The sequence below is a fragment of the Tamandua tetradactyla genome, chromosome 7, assembly GCF_023851605.1.
Source record: "Tamandua tetradactyla isolate mTamTet1 chromosome 7, mTamTet1.pri, whole genome shotgun sequence".
Classification (NCBI taxonomy): domain Eukaryota; kingdom Metazoa; phylum Chordata; class Mammalia; order Pilosa; family Myrmecophagidae; genus Tamandua; species Tamandua tetradactyla.
In genome coordinates, this window is record NC_135333.1 from 30,705,424 (window position 1) to 30,724,627 (window position 19,204).

The following is a 19,204-nucleotide window of genomic DNA, read 5'->3' on the forward strand; positions in this document are numbered from 1 at the left end:
GGAAACCAAGGCTCAAGACGGATAAGCGGCTTTCAAGTGGGTAGTAGAACAGCCTTTGTATTTCACCCCATTTCTGCAGGATCTGGCTCCTACGTCCTCCAGCCTCAGCTGCTGTAGGTGGCCTCCTTCCCACTTTGGTGCTTGGAATTCTGAGTGCATCAAGCTGGCTCACACCTCCGGGCCTTTGCACATGCTGTTTCCCTGGTGCTAGGAATGCATGCCATCACACCTCTAGGCAAACTCCACCCACATTTGAAGGCCTAACTCAGGTATCTTTGAAATACCTACCTTGATGACACCAGAGGCAATCTCTCCCTCCCTTATTTCTCATTCATGCTGGGTACCACAGGCTGGATTCAGTATTGGGACTTCTTGTTAGTCTGTCTCCCTGCGAGCAGGCTGAGAGCCCCGGGTTTGAAATGCGTGGTCACCCTCTACTGAACAGTCAGCCAAGACCTTGCTTCAGCACAGGTGAAGACCATAGGCTGTGGAGCTATGGTCTTTAGTGCTTTCACTAAAACAGGATCATAAATACTCCAGCCTCATAGGATTGTTATGAGTAAAGGGCTGGGAATAGGCCTGGCCCTGTAAACCTATGCCTTACGTTTCCCATGGCCTTATTAATCCCGACAGCTTCCTGAGGCAGGTATCATTGTCCCCACTCTACAGGGAGGAAACTGAGACACAGGCGATGGCCAAGGTCACGGAGAGCTGGGCCAGGCCCCCAGATTCCAAACCCCGTGCTCCCTACCTCCCCTGCTCCACCTCAACCCAGCACCTGGCACCCCTGGCACGTCACACATTCCCAATTAACATTTGTTTGTTGCATGAATGAAAATGAGTCACCAGGTGGCATGTTTCCCCCCACCAGTCTGGGCAAAATTTCCTGGCGACTGCTTGGCGTATTTATTAAAAGTAAACTGCTTGCTTGACACATCCTGGTCACCCCTCTGGCCTCAGCATAAATGGCACTTCCTGAGAGGCTGCCAGCCACTGTACACCCCCATGGACACCAGCTCCCTGAACAGGAAACCAGGAAGAGGGGAAGGGAAGGACCTTCCAGAAACCCATAAAAATGGTGGGCAGGGACGGGGTGTGGGTGGCAAACAGACTTTCCTGAGTTTAGCTTTTTACACTGCATGACTTTTGAAAGCCTAAATGACTTACGTATCCAAGAAATAAAATTAAACTAAAAAAAAGGAAAAAGACGTTAATTCATTCTTAAAGCTAATAAAAGGACCACAGAGAAAAAGAATTCTTTCTGGGCACTGTCCTCTGACCTAGGGCCTTAATGGGAAATATCCTAAAGACAAAAAGGACGGGAAAAAAAATCCTTTAATCAGTAGGCTTATTTATAGTAGTAATACTAAAATTGTAACTTTGAAACATGTATAGTGTAGGATGCAGCAAATAATTAAGCTGGGGAACTTATTAGCAACTTAATTTCACTGTGAGTAGAGAAAAGCTCTAAGTTACAAGGTTAACAAGAGAGATCAGCTCCCTGTGTTTTTCCCTCAGGGCCCACAATTTGTAAATTTACACTTATTATTGATGTCAAAAATCCCTGCCTGAAAGGTGCTGACAGACAGTCTGTCTTAGGGGCCGGCAAGGTGCCCCTCAGGGAGGCTCAGCTACGGGCAGGGTCTCTGAGGCTCTGCTGGGATCAGAACCAGCTCCGGGGCTCCAATGCCCTCGTTCCCGGAGTTCTGAGCTCCAGTCCCGGAGCTGAGAGGCCGCGGGCAAGTCCCTTCACCTCCCGTTCCCCCAGCCCCACCGAGAGCAGAGGAATGGCCAGGACCCGCCTCACTGGACTCCTGCGAGGGCCGAGGGCCGTGAGCCGTGAGCAGTTAGCGCTCCGCGGGTCAGCGCGGCGCCCCCCAGCGCGGCTTCAGCAAACTGCCCAGGAGGCCCGGATGTGCACCCCACTCGTTTTTGAGGCACTGCCCCAGGACACGCCCAGCAGTGGGTGGGCGTCAGAGACTTAGGATGGCGCAGCCGCCCCCCCTCCTGACCCCGGTTCCGAGGGTGGGGGTCCTGTTCCTCAGGCCGGGTCTGCCAGGGGAGACCCCACGAGCAAAGAGGTGGACAGACAGCTGCCCACATCACTTTATCCTTTTCTACTTTATTACCTCAAATTAACAACCACAATAAAGCTCAAAAAAGTCCAATATTTACACAGGAAAAAAGTACAAAATTCCCCCCAAAGTTCTTCAGTATTTTTTTCAGATTTTTTTAAATTACAAAGTAATAAAAAGCTTTGATCTTTAATTAAAAAAAAAGAAGAAGAAGAAAAGAAAGGGGAAACAAAGGTAAATAAATTAGGAAATACACGGAGAAAACAAACGAAAATAAAATAAAAACAAAAATGTGTGTTAACTAGGAAGGATGGATAAACCCAACACCCAGCCCAGTCCCTGGGTGCCCTCTGGGGCGGGACAGGGGTGGGGGAGGCAGAACCCCCCAGCAGGACCAGGGGATCGACTTGACAACCCAAGAGTCAGATGCTCTCGGGAAGTGGGCTCCACGGATTACAGGTTACGCTGAGACCAGGGACAGGGTGGGGATGGTGCCGTCTCGGGCTGGGGACAGCCTGGGGGTGGGGGGAGAGGACCCTCCACGCCCCCTCCTCAAGGGCCACTGGGGTCACAGCCCAGCCCATGTGCTGTTGGGGGTGGGGCCTGGCGCCTGCTGCCCGGGAAACACGGGTCAGACACACACACTCTGGGGGCGGCTGGGCGCCCACCTCACGGCCACTCTGCAGGGTCTTTGTGAAGAGGCAAAGGAGGACCAGACGCTCGGGGGACACCGAAAAGATCCAGCATGGGACCCCAGCTGCCACCGCCTCACAGGCTGGGGCTGGGCATGTCTCCTGCAGACAGTTCAGGACGCTGGGGAGCTGCCTTCAAGCGCCCAATCCCGGCAGAGTGCGCACTCGCCCGGGGCACGGGATGGCAGCTGTGGTAGCGGGGGACCGGGGCCGGGACAGGCCTTGGCACCTGACAGGTGAAGCCGGCTCTGGGCAGCGTCGGACAGCCTGGCTGCAGGCGGTGGGGGAGGCAGGGCACAAGAATCCTCGGTGGTGAGGGCGTTGCATCTTCTTGCCATAGGCCAAAAAATAAAAATCAAACAAAATCCATCATCAGTTTTGTGCTGGGTATTTTTTTTTTTAGTTCTGATTTTTTTCCATTTTTTCTTGTTTTTTTAAAAGAAAATACAGTGAAGACACTAGGAAGGGGAAGAGAGAAGACAGATTAGGTGCAGATCATGGGGTTCCCATGAACCCCAGGGCCCAGCTGCCTATGGCCACCCATTCACCACACAAGAGAAACTGTCCATGCGTCCCCAGGCCCAGTGCACAGCAGGCTCTCCATTTTCATGTGAAGAAACAGGCTCTCACCCCACTGCCAGGGACTGCCTGGCTCCTGGGCCTGGGGTAGGAGAGAGGAAAGCCTTGTTCTATGTCCTGGCTCTAAATGTGGGATGAATTTCTGCAAAGTGAATCACACTCAGGCTGTCCTGCTGTGAGGCAGAGCCCGGGAAATGTGAACCACTGCCTGCCAGCGTGCATACTTCCTGGGGAGTTGCTGTGGAGTGCTGCAAGGCCCCGCGTCCACAGAAGTCCCACCCAGCTCACACCGCCCAGAGGGGCCTCTCCTGGGCTTGCAGAAACCAGCAAGGGCCTTCCTGGCAGCAGGGCCCTGCTCTAAGTGCTCTGTATGAATTAACTCGTGTAGCGGCCCACAAGCTGACACACCGGGCTAAAGCCTGGGGAGGCCCATGACCTGTCTCTGCTAGGAACCACCTTTCCAGAATACATTAAAGGGAATGGAAGACTGGCCCAAGGGCAGGGAAAGGGTTTTCCAGCAGAAATTAGCCCCATGTGGGACCAGGTCTGTGCCAAGGGGGCCTCATCCTTAAGTAGGGCAGTCCCCCAGGTTTTAAACTTCCTTGAGACCTCCTGGTTTGGGAGATGCCTGTGCCACCATTCCCAGCACACACACACACACTTACTTCTTCCTGAGGCTATGGGTGTTTCTGTCACAACTGCAGCAGGGGTAAACTCACCTAAGCAAACAAACACTGGTCTGAAGGCGGCCCCTCCTCATTTCCCGAGATGGTCAAATGGCACGCTTGTCTTCAGTGGGGAAGAGGGAGATGGAGGGTTGGGGTGGTAAGTTTCAAGGTAGGTTCCTCAGCAGCACTTTGGCATGCCTTCCCACACCCACCCCTACCAAGCCCCTCTGAGCCAGGGCAAGGGGTATGTGACCTCACAGGCCCCAGGATGTCCACTCTGCAGGTAAGGAGAATGTGGCCCAGAGGGGACACAAGTCTGCAGACCACCCAAATCAGTGGCCCAGAGGAGGACTTGCTCTGGGACTGCCAGACTCACAGCTTGTAGCCCACTGAGACACCCCCAACACAGCCAGGTGGCCAGGGACCCCCCCCCACCACCTTAACATACACCTGCCCTGGGGCAGCCACGGCTTTCAACTCTCCCAGCCTGAACAGGGCCTCTGAGTGCAGCGAGGGACAGGACCCCACCAACCCTCCAACCCTGCACTGGTCAGTGCTGCCCACGACTCAAGGTTCTCCTGATGGCCAGCAGCCCAAGACCCTCTAAAGCCCCAGTGCCTGCTCAGGCTGGGCCCCTGGCAGTGAGGGCTGGAACCTTAGCTCCACCAATTGCTGGAACAAATTACTTCTCTCAGCCTCAGTTTCTGATTCTGCTCAATGGGTGTGATTAGCACTCAGAGGATTAAATGAAGCCAAGTGCCTGCTCAACACAAAAGGCCTGCTCTAAAGTTACTACAAAGGATGGGAGGCCTGACTCTGCATGGGGGTGCCTGCTCAGCTGTGACGTACACAGGGCTGGGGGGCTGGGGGCGTGGGGCAGCTCACCTGTGAGGCTGAGATCCGGGAGACCTCCTGCCGTCCAGTGAGGTCGGAGGACGAAACGTTGGCAGGCGCTCCCCTGTGTAGCCTCATGCTTACCTTCCTCTCCCGGTCGACCCGTGAGATCGCTCTGGGAGAAGTATTGCCTACAGGCCAAGGCAGGGGGAAGGCACCCTCAGCGTGTACACACACAGGAGGCCCTGTCCAAGGCCGTGGCCACCTGGCCCCCCTCAGGCCCAGCCCACCATCCGAGGACCCCCGCTCACCAACTTGCTGGATGCGGGAGGCTGGGGTGGAAGCCACGGGCTCGGCTGCACTGCGGAGCCGGTTGGCGGTGGCCCCTGTGGGGGGGCCTGGGGGCAGGGCCCGGGTCGCAGACCCCCGCAGCTGCCCCATCCTTTCCTCGCGCTCGTGTTCTCGCCGCTCCCTGTCCATGTCCTCGGGGTTCCGGGCTGCACCCTGCAGAGTGGGAAGAGAAGCCGGTCAGCTCTGTGAGGCCAGGGTACTCTGAACCCAGCACCCCCACGAAGCAGAGCAGGGGAAGAGGGACCTCTGGCCTAACCTCCTCCCCACAGACCAGGAATCTCAAGCCCTGAGAGGCCTGGAGATGGCCCGCAGCCTTGCAGCACAGAGAACCAAAACCACACAACTGCCCGGGGGAGGAGACAGCAGGGACCTGCCAGGTAGAGGGAGGCCAGTCTGCCCTCTCTCAGGAGCTAGAGCCGGAGGTGGGAGGGCTGATGTCTCCAGGATGGCTAGGGGCCTCCCTTGGCCCTCCCAACCTGGGGCTGGGACTGGCCCTGGCCCCCTATGAAGAGAGAGCCCTTGGCTTCTCAGGGCGCCCAATCCGAGCAGGGTAGGTATTTAGAGCCCATCTATCAGATGTATAAGGCGAAGCCCAGTGAGGAGACAGAACAGGTTCCAAGTTACAGAGCTGGGAGAAGGCTAGGCCCAGACATGTGTTGTGCAGACCACAGTCATGAGGCCTGGGGAAACAGAGATGCTGCCTGCTTGGGACAGAAGCTCAGGGGACCGAGAGAACTGAGGCTTCATGCCACCATGGAGGAGAGAGGCCCAGCAGGCAAGACTGGAGCAGAAGGGGTATCCTGAGCCTTAGGGCCCTGCCCTCCAGCCACTGCCGCCCAGTGCAGGAGAAAATGAGACAGGCCCAGAGAGGGTAGAGAGGATGGAGCAGCGCATTACCTAATTGGTCCTGGGGCCGTCCACAGGGAAGGGCAGGGGGCTGGCATGAGGGGGGCTGCATCTGTGGAGGAGAGAGCTGAGGGCTGAGTTGGAGGCCTGCTCAGGGGTGACAGAGGGCACCTGCGGCCCCAGGGACTAGCCCAGGAGGCCCTACTGCCCTCAGCAAATAGACTGGGGGTTGCCCTCACTCTTCAGCCACTCCACGAGGGGAAACTTAGTAAGGAACCAAAGCCCAGCGAGGCCTCGTGACATGCCTGGGGTCACGCAGCTCAGGGCCAGAGCTGGCACTGAACTAGTCTTCTGCCACCCAGCCCAGCTCTGCATTCTGTACCCCAAGAGGGTACCCCAAGGACAGATTTCCCTAGGCCACAACCCCAAATCCCTCTTGTCCCTATAGGTATGGGACCAAGAGAGCTCTACCTCTTGCCCTTGGGTCCTCACCTGGGCTCCCACCCATACCAGTTACAGGCCGCAGAGGGAGGTTTAGCCAGGACCACAGCAAACCCAGGTGACAGGAGTTACAGCATCCATTTATTAAACACCTCCCGTGAGCAGGGGGCATGACTGCCCTGCAAGGCAGGTATGATTGCTCCTAGTGAGAGAAACTGAGGCTCGGGAGCGCTAAGTCATTTGGTCAAAGACGCAGGGCCCTGGGGCTGATGGCGGGGCGGAGGATGGAGGCCCGCCCTTTGTAACCCCAGCGGGCCTAGGGCCAATGCCAGCCCCCGAGGCAGGAGAACATGAAAGCCACTCTCCATGTCTCTGTCCCACCCAAGCAACGCCTCAAGAAACACACACTAGGGCGCCTTCTTGGCCTTTATTTGTCCACAAGAAGACAAAAGGTCAGCAGCAAGGTCACACAAAGATCCCCTCTGTCCTTGGCTGTGTCCTGCGTCCTCCTCGCTGGCTGGTTGGACCTTGGAACACGGGCTGCGTGTGCCAAGAGTGGTGCCCAGTTCTCTGAGGCTCTGCGTGGTGGTGGCCACTGCCGGGAGGGAGGCTCTTGGTCAGAAGGCAGGTTCCTTCCCGGGGAGGGTATGCCCCCCATGGTGCCTGCATGGGGACAGGAGCTGGCAGGTCCTGGCGAAGGCGTCCTCCAGGGTAGGGTGGGGTGGGGCAGCTGCCTAAGGGTGATGGGTATGGGAGGTTCCTGTTGCATGTCCTACAGAGACGGTCGAGCTCCTCATGGTGGAGACGTGGCACAGGTGCCCGATGATCTAGTCCAATGGCACTCAAGTCAGAGAACGGTGGGGAGTAGGGCATGCCTGGCACGGCTTGAGAAGTAAAGGCCTTGTCAGCTGGACAGCCCCAAAGAACTTTCTACAATGATAGAAATGCTCCTGTCTGCTTTGTTTAATGAGGTAGTCACGAGCCACTGCAGATCCTGAGAACTTGAAATGTGGCAAATGCAACTATTTCTTAAGTTAGCCGTGGGCAGCCAGTGGCTACCGTATTGGACGGCCCAGGTCTAAAGAATATAAAGCCCATTCTTGGAGCAGTGGTGAGCTCAACGGCTAAGCCCATCACAGACCCAGGCCCAGGAATGATGTTCTATGTGATGAGCAAGTGTCCAGAGCCCAGTGCCCAAATACCCAGAGCGATACCCCAGGGCAGGGAGAGCCACTGGGCCCTGGGCCCTCAGCCATACTTCAAGCTGGAAGGTGGGGGCGAAAGGGCACTCCTGCCCTAGGCCTGGAGAGGAGATCAGCAGAGGCCTCCGCCTGAGCTCTTTCACCCCGTTTTCTGCCCAACCTCTGTCCCCCTCCTTAGCGAACAGTCCCAGGTCTCTGTCTGAGACCAGAAAGAGGAGGGCACGAGGCCTGTGTGCCAACCTCAGCGTCCAGGAACACAAGGCCTCAGTCCGGAGCATCTGGCTGGGTGGGCCAAGGGCACTGCCACGAAAGGAGAGTCACACCAGGATGAAGCACGGGAGGCATTTAATGAGTTCAAGGTTCAATACATAGGCTGCCGCCAGGGTCTAGCCGAGGAACTGGGGTGGCAGACGTCATCCCTCCTCCAGGCTCTGTCCTGGCCCTCAGGCCCTGGGTCACTACCAGGAATCCCGTGGCAGGGACCCTGTACGGCCTGTCCTCCACAGCATTGGCGTCTCTCAGGAACGGGGTCTCACTGTCACCATCCCAAGGGATGCCTCGGGGCTTGGCCCCACGGGCATGGTCACACAGGGTGTGAACTGGGGCCCCAGAGTCCAGAGCACAGGCCAGTAGTTTTGGGGGTACTTCTCCTCCACCTCCTCCACCTCCTCCATGGACCTATCTGGAGGGCCCCGGGTGCCCAGGGGCGCGGGGCACCTGGAAGGGACAGAAAGAGCACAGCAGAGGCTCAGCTCCTTGCACGTGCCCGGCCAAGTGGTAAATGCTGGACAGGCTGAGCCTCAGTGGGTCCTTACCAGTATGTGTGAGGGGTTGTGGGCCCAGCACAGGGACGGGGGCAGGGACAAGGCGGTGCAATGGCTTCTCTGTCACGGGGCTGAGCCTGACTCGAGGAAGCCCCCTTTTCCAGAAGAGATTTGAAACGAGACATACGATTTCACGGATTCCGGAGCTCCAGGCACAGTGGATGAGCGCCTCTCCCCACCCCCACCCCACAGGTCTCTTAAAAGAGAGAGACAGAATGGGCGCCTAGCAGGACCCAGGGTCCCATCACCAGGAAGAAAGAAGCCACCATGAGTGGGTCCAAGCTGGCTAGAGAGGCCCCAGTGGGGGCGGCTGCCAGGGGCAGGCAGCACAGGAAGAGCAGGATGGTGGAGGCAACAATCAGGGCAGCTGGGGTGCCCCCCAGCGCCCTCCATGCCCCACTGAGGGACTCCAGGATGAGCCAGGCCTGCCTGGGTCTGGTGGGAGGCCGCACCCTGCCCAGTCCCTGCTGACCACGGCGGTGCCCGCTGTCAGCACTGCGGAGGGTGGGGTGGGGGAAGCGCGGGGGCCATGGGACCCCAGTGAGGTCACGTACACTGTCCAACTCATAGCTCCCGCTACTCGGGAGCCCCACCCGCCACCGGGTCACTTTGGCCTTATGAGTCAGGGCCGGCCCCGACCAGTCCCCCGAGCCCGCCTTGGCCTCCAGGTGACTCACGAATTTGAGCATGTTCCAGTCGAAGACGTAGTCATAGGAGAAGCCCTGCCGGTGGAAGAGGTTGCGGAAGAGCTGGCGCAGGTAGGAGTAGTCGGGCTTGTCATCGAACCGCAGGGAGCGGCAGAAGTTGAGGTATGTGGAGAACTCGGCTGGCAGACGGCAGAGGAGAGAACAGGCCACCGTGAGGTCCAGGCACCGTGGCCCCAAGCAGCCAGCACCTCCCTGCCCTCCCCCTGCCACTTCCCCATATGTGCTATCATCTAAAAGGGAGCAAGATGGGGAGGGCAATGGTGGCTCCGTGGCAGAGTGCTTGCCTGCCATGCTGGAGACTCGGGTTCAATTCCCGGGGCTTGCCCAAGCAAAAAAAAAGGTAGCAAGATGAAGACAGAACAGAACTGTCAGCCCCCTCTGGTGATAAAACCCTACGCTGAGTGCGCAGAGCCTCTGAAGACCTGGTGACTGCGGAGCCCCGTGAACAGCGAGCAGGAGCCCCTTTGGGCGCACTGTTGCTAGAGGAGCGAGTTCACAGCCCCTCACCTGTTCTAACCAGACATTCTAGGGATCACAGACTCTGCCGGTCACCAGCCGTCAAACACTCAGAGAATGTTCAAGAGCTGGTAGGAACTCCCAGTGGGACCTAAGCAACAGGAGGAAAACTTCCCCTTCCTCCTCAGAAGCACAGGGGCTGGAGGGCCCGGGAGGTGAGGCCAAGTGTGGCCTGAGGACTGCTCTGTTTGGATGGCCAGGCGGGAAGCGGCCAGGCCGCCTGGCTCTGCCCGAGATAGGCCTTGTGTGGCTGCATCTTCCTGCTGGAAAGAGCCCAGGGGTCCCAGGCTAACCTCCGACCTGACGGGGAACCAGAGGGCGGGGCTACTCACAGGGGTAGCCTTTGCAGAGGACCTCAATGGGCGTCGACATTTTCTTCTCACTGATCCGCTCGTACTTCTGGCGCTTTGTGGCTGCTTTGAGACCCTGCCAGGGCAGGGAGCCCAGGTTGAAGTACATGAGCACATAGCCCAGGCTCTCCAGGTCATCTCGACGGCTTTGCTCTGCAGAGAGTCAGGGCCAGGAGTCAGGACTCCTCCTCCAGGATGTCCTCCTTGACTGAAGGGAACAAAGCCCCCACTGGGCGCACAGCATGGGCCGCTTTTCCTCCTCCTCATCTCCCCAAACACATTTTGGCTTCTGGAATCCTACTACAAGCAGGCACTATTATGTGAGTATTTCCTTCTACAGAAAAGGGGCCTGTGGCTTGAGATTTTTCAACTCAATCTGGGCCTACTTTTTCCAGCTTAGGCACTTGTTGATTCAGCAACCATGTAGCAGCCCCACAGACAGGGCACAAGCTTTGGCAGTAGACAGGGATGGGGTCAAAGGCAAGCTTTGGCACTCCCTAAGCTGCACGACCTCACGCAGCCTGTGTGACATCCCTGAGCCTGTGTTTCCCAACCTGTAAAAATGGGGAAACACCAACACCCACCCGACAAGACTGCTGTGGGAGTGACCACAATGTACACGAAGGGCCCAGCCTGGCTGGCACCTGGCAGGTGCTCGATACAGCACAGCTCTCACAGTAAGTTGGGGGAAACAATCAGGCCTGGAGGCAGATGGGGTGGGGGCTCTGGAGAGCCAGGGTCCTGGCCAGCAGCCCACGGGTACACTTTGCTCCAGGTCTGTCTCACTCACCGATACCCAGGTGGGTATTGATGGAGGCATAGCGGGCAGTGCCGGTTAGGTTCTTGTTTTCCCGGTAGGGTATGTGCTGGTGGGTGCGGGCGTCCCGGTACTTCTTGGCTAGGCCAAAGTCAATGATGTAGACCAGGTTGCCCTTCTTCCCCAGCCCCATGAGGAAGTTGTCAGGCTTGACGTCCCGGTGGATGAAGTTCTTGGAGTGGATGTACTCAATGCGGCTGATCTGGGAGTGGGGGGCAGAGAAGACAACAAGACATGCAGCAAGGGTTCAACTGAGGGGTCTTCACTGAGGGCCAGGGCCAGAGAGAACACACACCCGGTCCCTGCCTGGGGCTGGGAAGCGAGACCCATCTAAAACTACTGAAGACAACTTCAAAGAACCAGTCAGGGGGGACTTCCTGGAGGAGGGGATGTTCAAGGTGAACTCTGAAGGAGCTGACCAAGTTTACTGTTAGATGGGGAAAGAGGGCAAGTTAGGAAAGCCACCAACAAGATTCAGAGAAGGAAGACAAGGCCAGAAGAACATCTGATCCTCACGGAAGCCTTGCTTGCCTGGCTCCAAACTCTCACACAACTTGGGAAGCCAGTCAGAGGCCTTTTCAAAGGTTGCTCTGACAGTGAAAGTGTGGGGGTGGGGGCAGCAGCAGACAGAGTATCACGGAAGCCTAAGGCAGGATGATAGGGAAGGGACACAAGCCATAGAGCTTATGCCTTGGCTTCCAAAAGTGTGGATGCAACAGGCCTTCTCTTTCTTTTAAATAATAGTAAAAAACTCAAACGAGCATATGCATACAACATGTCCTCAGACAGGTCACTCCCATCTCTGAGCCTCAGGCTTCTGTAGATCAAAGGCTTCTCCACAAGGCTGGGTATTTCCTGAACCCTTTCTGCATCTCACACAGGGAGAATCTGACAACCCTCCTCTGTACATACATATTTAACCCCAACATGCAGGGCACCTGCAGCCCTTCTGGAGACCAGCTGCAGACCAAGACTAAAACCTCTGCATGATAATGTGTGCTCCATTCCAGGCCCTGAATTCTATGACTGCATATTTTTAAAAACTGTCCCCCCTCATGTTCACAAAGGCCTTTAGGATCTAAGGTGCTCACAAATGGGCCCAGGCCTGATCCACGGCACCCAACGGCCTCTCATTTATCCCACAGCAACCAGGCGAGGGGAGGCACTCGGGAGGCGCCTGAGGCTCAGCCAGCAGCTCACGTGCGGTGACCACAGGGACAGGACCCAGGTAGGTGGGACAGAGCCCAGGCCTACCCCAGGAGCCTCCCTCAGCAGGTCTGGAACTGGGCCCTGGAAATCTGCATTTTAAACAAACACTCGCAGTCCCCCGATCCAGGAACCAGGCTGTTCTATGTCTCTGTGGTTCCCAACCTCCTCCGGCATCCTCAGGAGGCTCAGGCAGGGCTGGCATCCGGCGCCCAGGAGTGAGATGGGAAAGCAGAGGTTGGGAAGGAAGCGGCTGGCCCGGCAGGGCCCACAGTCACCTGGCCGGGGCAGCTGGGGGAGCGGGGGAGCAGGCGAGGGCCTCACCATCTGGTCAGCCAGCAGCAGCACCGTCTTGAGGCTGAACTTGCGGGAGCAGAAGTTGAAGAGGTCCTCGAGGCTGGGCCCCAGCAGCTCCATGACCATGACATTGTAGTCGCCCTCGGCACCGCACCATTTGATGGACGGGATCCCCACTGGCAGGGAGAAGCGGGTTCCGTCAGGGGCGGCCGCACCCCAGCCCATCGGTGGCTCCCCGGGTGAACACACACACGTGCACACACGCACACACCCCCTCCAGGACCCCTCCCTGGCCCTCACCTCCCCCCTGCATCATCTTGTAGAACTTGCTCTCGATGTGCAGCTGGGGGTGCTTCGTTTTCACACATTCGAGCTTGATGGCAACTTCCTCACCGGATGCAATGTTGGCACCTGCCGGGGGAAGCAAGGGACCAGGGTCACCCAGGGCCAGACAGGATAGCCCCAGGCTCCCCAGTTGGCATTTCTGAGGCCTGGGGGGCTTGAGGAGCTCGGGGCCTCTCCGGGGAGGTGGGAGAGGAGGCAGAGGGTGCGGCTCTGCGTCCAAGGGGAGCAGAGCGGGCACCTGACCCAGGACAGGGCAAACAGCAGCAGCCTGTGCAAATGGAAGGAGTGAGAAGCTATGGACTAGTCAGAGAGCCACAAGCACAGGAGGCAGATGCCAGCGGGAGAAGGAGCTGGGGGGTGGAGCAGAGCCACGAAGGTGAAGGGACTGAACTTCACCCTAGAGAGTGGAGTCACCGAAGATGTGAGAGCTGGAGAAAGGTGAGATCAGCAGGTGTGTCAGGTGAGGCGGCTGCAGGTGGGGGAGGGAAAGGGGTGGCGGGGGAAGGTTGGTGGCAAGGAGCTCAGTTGGGACGGGTGTCAGGCACCCTGGGACGAGCCTGAGCTGCTGGACCACAGCGACCAGGCCCTCCTCGCCCAGCCACATTGGTGCTGACACCTTCAAAGATGGTGCCACACACCCCACCCAGCCCCCTCCCCCAATGCCTCATCAGATTCTCACCACTGGGGGTGGGGGGTGGGGGCAGGGAGTTTTCAGGAGAAAGCAGACTCGGCCGAGGTCACAGGGACGTGCAGTAAGGAGTGGACTCAGGAAGATGGTCCCGCCTGCATCTCCACCTCCCCTCGACTCCACCCCTGGATTTTCACCCATAGCCTGGGGGGCTCTGAGTAAGGAAATACTGGCCCAACCCAGAACTAAAGAAGTCCCCAAACTGCCTGAATCCACAGGGCATCCTGCTTTCTTACCCAGCTTCCCAGCCAGGTGTGGCTGAGATGGAGGGCCGATGCTAGGCTCACAGGGAGGCGGCCCTTACGGAGGACAGAGAGAGAGACACAACCACGGGAAGAATTCAGGACAGATCAAGCAGGCACCTCAGAGCAGAGGAAAGGATGGGACTATTCTATAAACATCCTGGGAAAAACTGGCTAGTCACCTGAGAAAAAACATCATATCTCACACCATGCGCCAGGAAAAATCCCAAATGGAACAAAGGTTTATATGTAAAAAATAAAATAAAATAAAATGGCATGTAAGTTGGCTCAATCACTCTGAAAACCACTTTGGTTTATCTAGTAAAGCTGAACTCGCACAAACCCTTGACCTAGCAACTCCACTCCCAGGTATGTGCCCTTCAGGACCAGGCAAGCACAGGGGCCAGAGGAGCAGCTACGGGAAGGCATGGAGGGTGCTCCCACAGAGGCCTGGGTGCTCCCAGCATCTGAACAATAAGTAAAGGTGCAAGTGGCAGGTAACAGCAAGCATGGCTGCATTGGCATCAACTTCAAACACGCAACACTAAACAACATATGTGTGGAGAGAGAAGCCTGTGATAACACTCTTAGGTCAGACAGGTGTTCTTCTGTGAGCGGGATGGGACAGGGGAGGGACACAAGGCCCTTTGGGGTGACAACATGCCCCCTCCTTTGAATGGTGGTGGGAGGGATAGAGACACCTTATCCTGTGCACATGTTTCATGTATGTTCTTCTGTATCAACTCAACATTTAATAAGCTAAACCAATGAAGAAAAGAAAGGAGAATGCCATAGAAGCTTGGAGTGGTAAGGCTTCTTTTTATCCCTGATTTAAAATCCAGAGGCCACAAGAAAACAACAATCAAAGCGTCCCTCCCCACCCCCAGAAAAACCTCTTCTACATGGCAACAACTCCAGAAACAACTTCACGAGATAAACATATTTGCAAAAAGTTGCCATCACTGATCTATAACGAGCTCCTATAGATTAATAGGAAAAGGTCCAAAGACATAATAGGAAAATGGGGCAGAGGATTTGAATGGAGAAAGAAGTCATTAGTACAAATGGCTTATTCATATAGAAAGATGCTCAACCTCCTGGTAAGAGAAGTGCAAAGTAACATTAGGAGAGACCATGTACGTCTCACCTACGTAGGTAAAAGTCCCCCAATCCGGCCCGGCTTGGCCTGTGGGGAGTGCGGGTGGGTGTGGTCCTCCAGGACGGCCATCTGGCACTGCCCCGGGCCTGGCAGCTCCCCTCCGGAGGCACCCTACACCTTGGCCCGGCACAAGACAATGCACACAGCTGTCCGTGCAGCACTGCCAGCAGGGGCCAAAGCCTGGAAACAACCCAAAAGGCCACCATTCAGGGACTGGTGAAATAAATAATGGCCCATCCATGAAATGGAATACAATGGAAAAAGAATGAGGAAGCTCTCCCTCTACAGAAGTGGAAAGATCTCCAAGAAACAGGAAGTGAAAAAGCGAAGTACAGAACAGTATATATTCTACACTTTGATTTCAGTGGAAAATAAAAGTGAGGGAAGAGTATGGACTCCTGACTGCTTGTATCAACGTAAAGAAACACCCAAAAGATCCCTGAGAACAGACTAAGTGGTTTGGGGTGGAGGTGGGGGGGGGCGGTCACCATGACATTTTCATTATGTTTGTTTTTTTTTAAAAAAAAATCTCCTTTGAGATAAAATTCATACACCATAGACCCTACCTGCTTAAAGTTTAAAATTCAACAGCTTTCAGTATATTCAAACTTGTGCAACCACCACCACCGCTGCTTTTAGAACCCTTGCATTACCCCATAAAGAGACCCCCACTAGCTGTGACTCCCACAACCCCCTCCCCCAGCCTACTTTCTGTCTCCACAAATCTGCCTTTCTGGACATTTCACACAAATAGAATCATACAATATTGGAGTCGATCATGACTGGCTTCTTTCACTCAGCATAATGCCTCTGTGTTGTGATTGTTAAACCACGTACACTTGTTACATTTTAATAAAGAAAGATTACTAAATCCAGTAAGGGAAGGGAGAGAAAGTGCCTTGGGAGTGTCCACCCTCGTCAACACACACACACGTCTGTGGGACTGTGAGGCTGCCAACACAGGAGGGGCTGGGCTGCTGGGCCCCTGGTGCTGTCCCACCCCCAGCCCTTGCCCCAGCCCTGCCCCGTTCCCCCCACCCCCCAGCCCACCCCCTGTCTGCGCCCCATCCTGCCCCCACCCAGCTGCAGGCACAACAGGCAGGAGGGCACACAGGCTGCAGACCCAAGCTGCTCGAGCCCCAACCCTCTTCCGGGCTGGGGGACTCACTGCTCCATCAGTAACTGGGGACAACAGGGCCCCACCCATCAGACGTGTAAACACGCTTACAAGGGCACCCCACACTGTGGAGCAAAGGGGAGGTGTGATGAGGACAAGGCAGCTTGGTCCCTGGGCTGGTGATGAGCCAGGTAGGTGGAGCAGAGGAGGGAACAACCTGCCCTCAGGGAAAGGAGGGGGTCTTCCTGCAGGCCAGGTTCAGGAGGGAGGGTGTGGGGAAGGTAGAGTGGGCTGAGCTGAGGATAACAGTGGAGGGGGGTGGCGGAGGCCAGCTAGGAAGGGTCCAGAAGCCAGGTGTGGGGGTGCAATTTCAGGGCTCCTCGGCTTTGACACAGTAGGTCGACAACTCTGGCAGGGGCTCCTTGTGCACCAGAGGGCGTCTCACAACATCCCTGACCTTGACCCACCAGAAGCAACTAGCGCCCACCCTACGTGTTGTTTGTTAACAACCAAAAATGTCTCCAGTCATTACCAATGTCCTCAGGCGAGGCCAAATCTGCTCCCTGATGAGAGCCACTGGTGTATTAGAAAGGACTGGCAGTTCCTCCAAAAGTTAGAGAGTTACCATAGGAGCCAGCAATTCCAGCCCAAGGAACGAACACTACAGGGCCCGGACACGGCCGCTCACACCGTACACGAATGCTCACAAGGGCCAGATGCAAAGTCACCCGAGTGGCCACCTCAGGTGACGGGATAAGCAGAACATGGCTGATCCACACAATTGAAAATGATTCAGCCACAAAAACGACAATGTACCGACACACTCCAACACGGACGGACCTCGAAAACATTCTGCTGAGTGAAAGGAGGCAGTCACAAAAGTCTCCTTTTAGATGAGATGTCCAGAATGGGCAAATCCATAGAGACAAAAGGCAGATCAGGGGTCGCCAGGGGCTGGGAGTGCTTATAATGGGTATGGGGTGTTTGTCTGGGGCGATGAAAACAGTTTGTAACCAGAGATAGGTGATGGTTGCACAACAATCTGAATGTACTAAAGGTCTCTGGACTGTACACTTTAACATGTTTATGGTACCTGAACGTCATCTCAATTAAAAAAGAAAATGAGGGCCTGGACAGGGGCTGCGGGGGAGAGGGAGACCCCAGATGAGGCTACTGCAGCAGTGCAGGCAAGACGGAGGGGCACTGACTGTGCGACATTTCAACATTTCAACATTTCCGAGGTTTGGCACTACTACCTAGCAGATACGTGCAAAGAGGGAAGGTGCTGGGAAGACCGCCTTCCCTGGGACAGGGAGAAGGAGGGCAGAAGGAGTGCTTCATCCCCCTGAACCCCCCTTACACCGTCCTGAGAATTGCTGCTTGTGTTTCATCATGGAAACTGAGATGTCAAAGGACAGAGGACCTAACTCCCGATAACTCCCCAAGGACTCAAGCTGTTAGGCAAAGTGTGCTGGAAACCTCAGCCTCCCCAACAGCCCCATCCCACCACCACTGGGATCCTCGGCTGCCTCTGAATTCTACAGGAAACCACCACTTTTCTGTGATTTCAATTCTTGCAATGGCTGAGATGAGGTTCAGAGAGGTTAAGATACTTGCCAGAAGTCACACGGAGCTGGTGGGGACAGGGCCAGGATTTGAAATTTATTTCCCAAAACTGTTTTTTTCTCTATTCTGATTCTCAGCTTTTCCTTTGTTCCATCTAAAGATATCTATGGAGCCCTGGACAAGCTGGGGCTGCACTGCCCCGGAGGAGCTCCCCTTGCTTTCAGTGGCACTAATTTGGACTATGTAAAAATTGTCAGAGCAGGCCTACAGAAGGGGAGCCCCAGGCAGGGGCCCCATTCCTAGTCAGGGAGGGGAACGGCAAAGCAAGGATTCCTGGCAGAGGTTGTATGTGGGAGCAGGTGGGCTAGGAGTGCTGGAGAGGAGCCCCACAGGGAAGAAGGGCCGAGTTTCAGGAACAGAACGTGGCCCACCAGTTAGCCAGGGGGGCCTTGGTGGGGGGGCCGACCAGTCTGGAAAATAAACGTGGACAGTTTGTGTGGGTCAGTCCTAGAGGGGCAGGGACCTTGGGAGGTTCTGGGTGGGGATGGGGGTGACCAGCCTCATGTGCAGGCCCACCCCAGACACCCACACAGACACATGGACACTTCAGGGGCCTGGCCACCCTGGAGGGCAGGAAACGGGAGCCCGAGCACCCCAGCACCAGTAGCTGCAGGAGCAGCAGCAGTTCTGGCTCCCACCTGTTGGAGCCCTGGATGTCCCCACAATAATGTTCATTTCCCCAACCACACATTGGGGGAGCACTGGCACCCCCCCCATGCATCCACTTTTAGAGCTGAGGACCAGAGACCCTAAGAGGTATAAAGTTGCCCAGCTGGGTAGGGGCAGCATAGGCACAGGCCTGGATGCCACTGGACCTGACACAGCCAACACGAGACCCTGAACAACGTGGGCTCCAGGGCCCTGGCTGTACCATGATGCCAGGGGAGGGGACAGGGAGGCCTGCAGCCTTATTCACAACGTGCCAGGCCCTGGTCAGTCCTGGAAAGCAGAGCCTGGAGCCACCTCCAGCCCCACCTGCAGGGGCCATGTGAAGTCAGGCCTGGCCCAGGTATGGGCAACAAGAGTGAGGTCAGAGCTTTGAACAAAGGGTGCCAGTGAGGCCAGCTGGGAAGGCCCTGCAGTCACCATGGAGCCCACACTAGCAAGGCCGAGGACCGTGCTGGCAGAGCAGGGCCCGAGGCCCTTGCCCCCAACAAAGGCTAGACAGTCAGGGGAGAACGTGTCCCCCAACCAGCCTCACCCACAAAACAGGCCTATGAGGATCCAGACTTTTGAAAGTAGCAGCCAACCAACACTGAGGCTTTGGGGGCACAGGGGACACAGAAGGACTACTGCTGGGTCACACCCAGGGATCTTCTTGCAGTCTCAGAATTTGGCAGGCACGACCCCCATTTTACAGATGAGAAAACTGAGGCAGGCAGAGGTGCTCAAGGGCATACAGCTAGTAAAAAGAAACACCAGCCCTCAAACCAAGGTCAAATTTACTCCAAGCCTGCAAAAAGCAGGGCTAATCAGGACCCAGTCTGTAAAACCAACTACTTATCTGTGTGGATAAACAGGAAGCCCTGCCCCTAGGGAGGTCCCACCATGGGACCCAGGAACACTGACTTTCTGAGTGACCTTGCACTGCCCCCTCCCCGTCTTTGGGGTTCAGTTTCCTT

At 56.2% G+C, this 19,204-nt stretch overlaps 1 protein-coding gene across 9 annotated transcripts in view; it reads right to left on the reverse strand.

Annotated features, from left to right (window-relative positions):
• Positions 1-2,102: 2,102 nt before the first annotated feature.
• Positions 2,103-19,204, reverse strand: part of CSNK1E (casein kinase 1 epsilon) — a 32,678-nt gene continuing 15,576 nt past the window's right edge. For 3 of the 9 annotated variants that reach the window (XR_013179295.1, XR_013179296.1, XR_013179300.1), the window contains 10 exons: positions 12,706-12,816; positions 12,433-12,581; positions 10,876-11,104; positions 10,068-10,238; positions 9,190-9,338; positions 6,097-6,157; positions 5,160-5,352; positions 4,900-5,039; positions 4,066-4,135; positions 2,103-3,225 (listed from right to left, as the gene is read on the reverse strand). Coding sequence is in view for 4 of the 9 variants with exons in the window: in XM_077168822.1 (XP_077024937.1) it covers positions 4,103-4,135; positions 4,900-5,039; positions 5,160-5,352; positions 9,190-9,338; positions 10,068-10,238; positions 10,876-11,104; positions 12,433-12,581; positions 12,706-12,816 (1,175 nt within the window). In the remaining 5 variants the exon portion in view is untranslated. Of the gene's footprint in view, positions 3,226-4,065; positions 4,136-4,899; positions 5,040-5,159; positions 5,353-6,096; positions 6,158-8,016; positions 8,406-8,503; positions 8,608-9,189; positions 9,339-10,067; positions 10,239-10,875; positions 11,105-12,432; positions 12,582-12,705; positions 12,817-19,204 lie in introns of those variants that run through there. The other 6 variants (XR_013179299.1, XR_013179298.1, XM_077168822.1 and 3 more) reach the window with 6 other exon arrangements.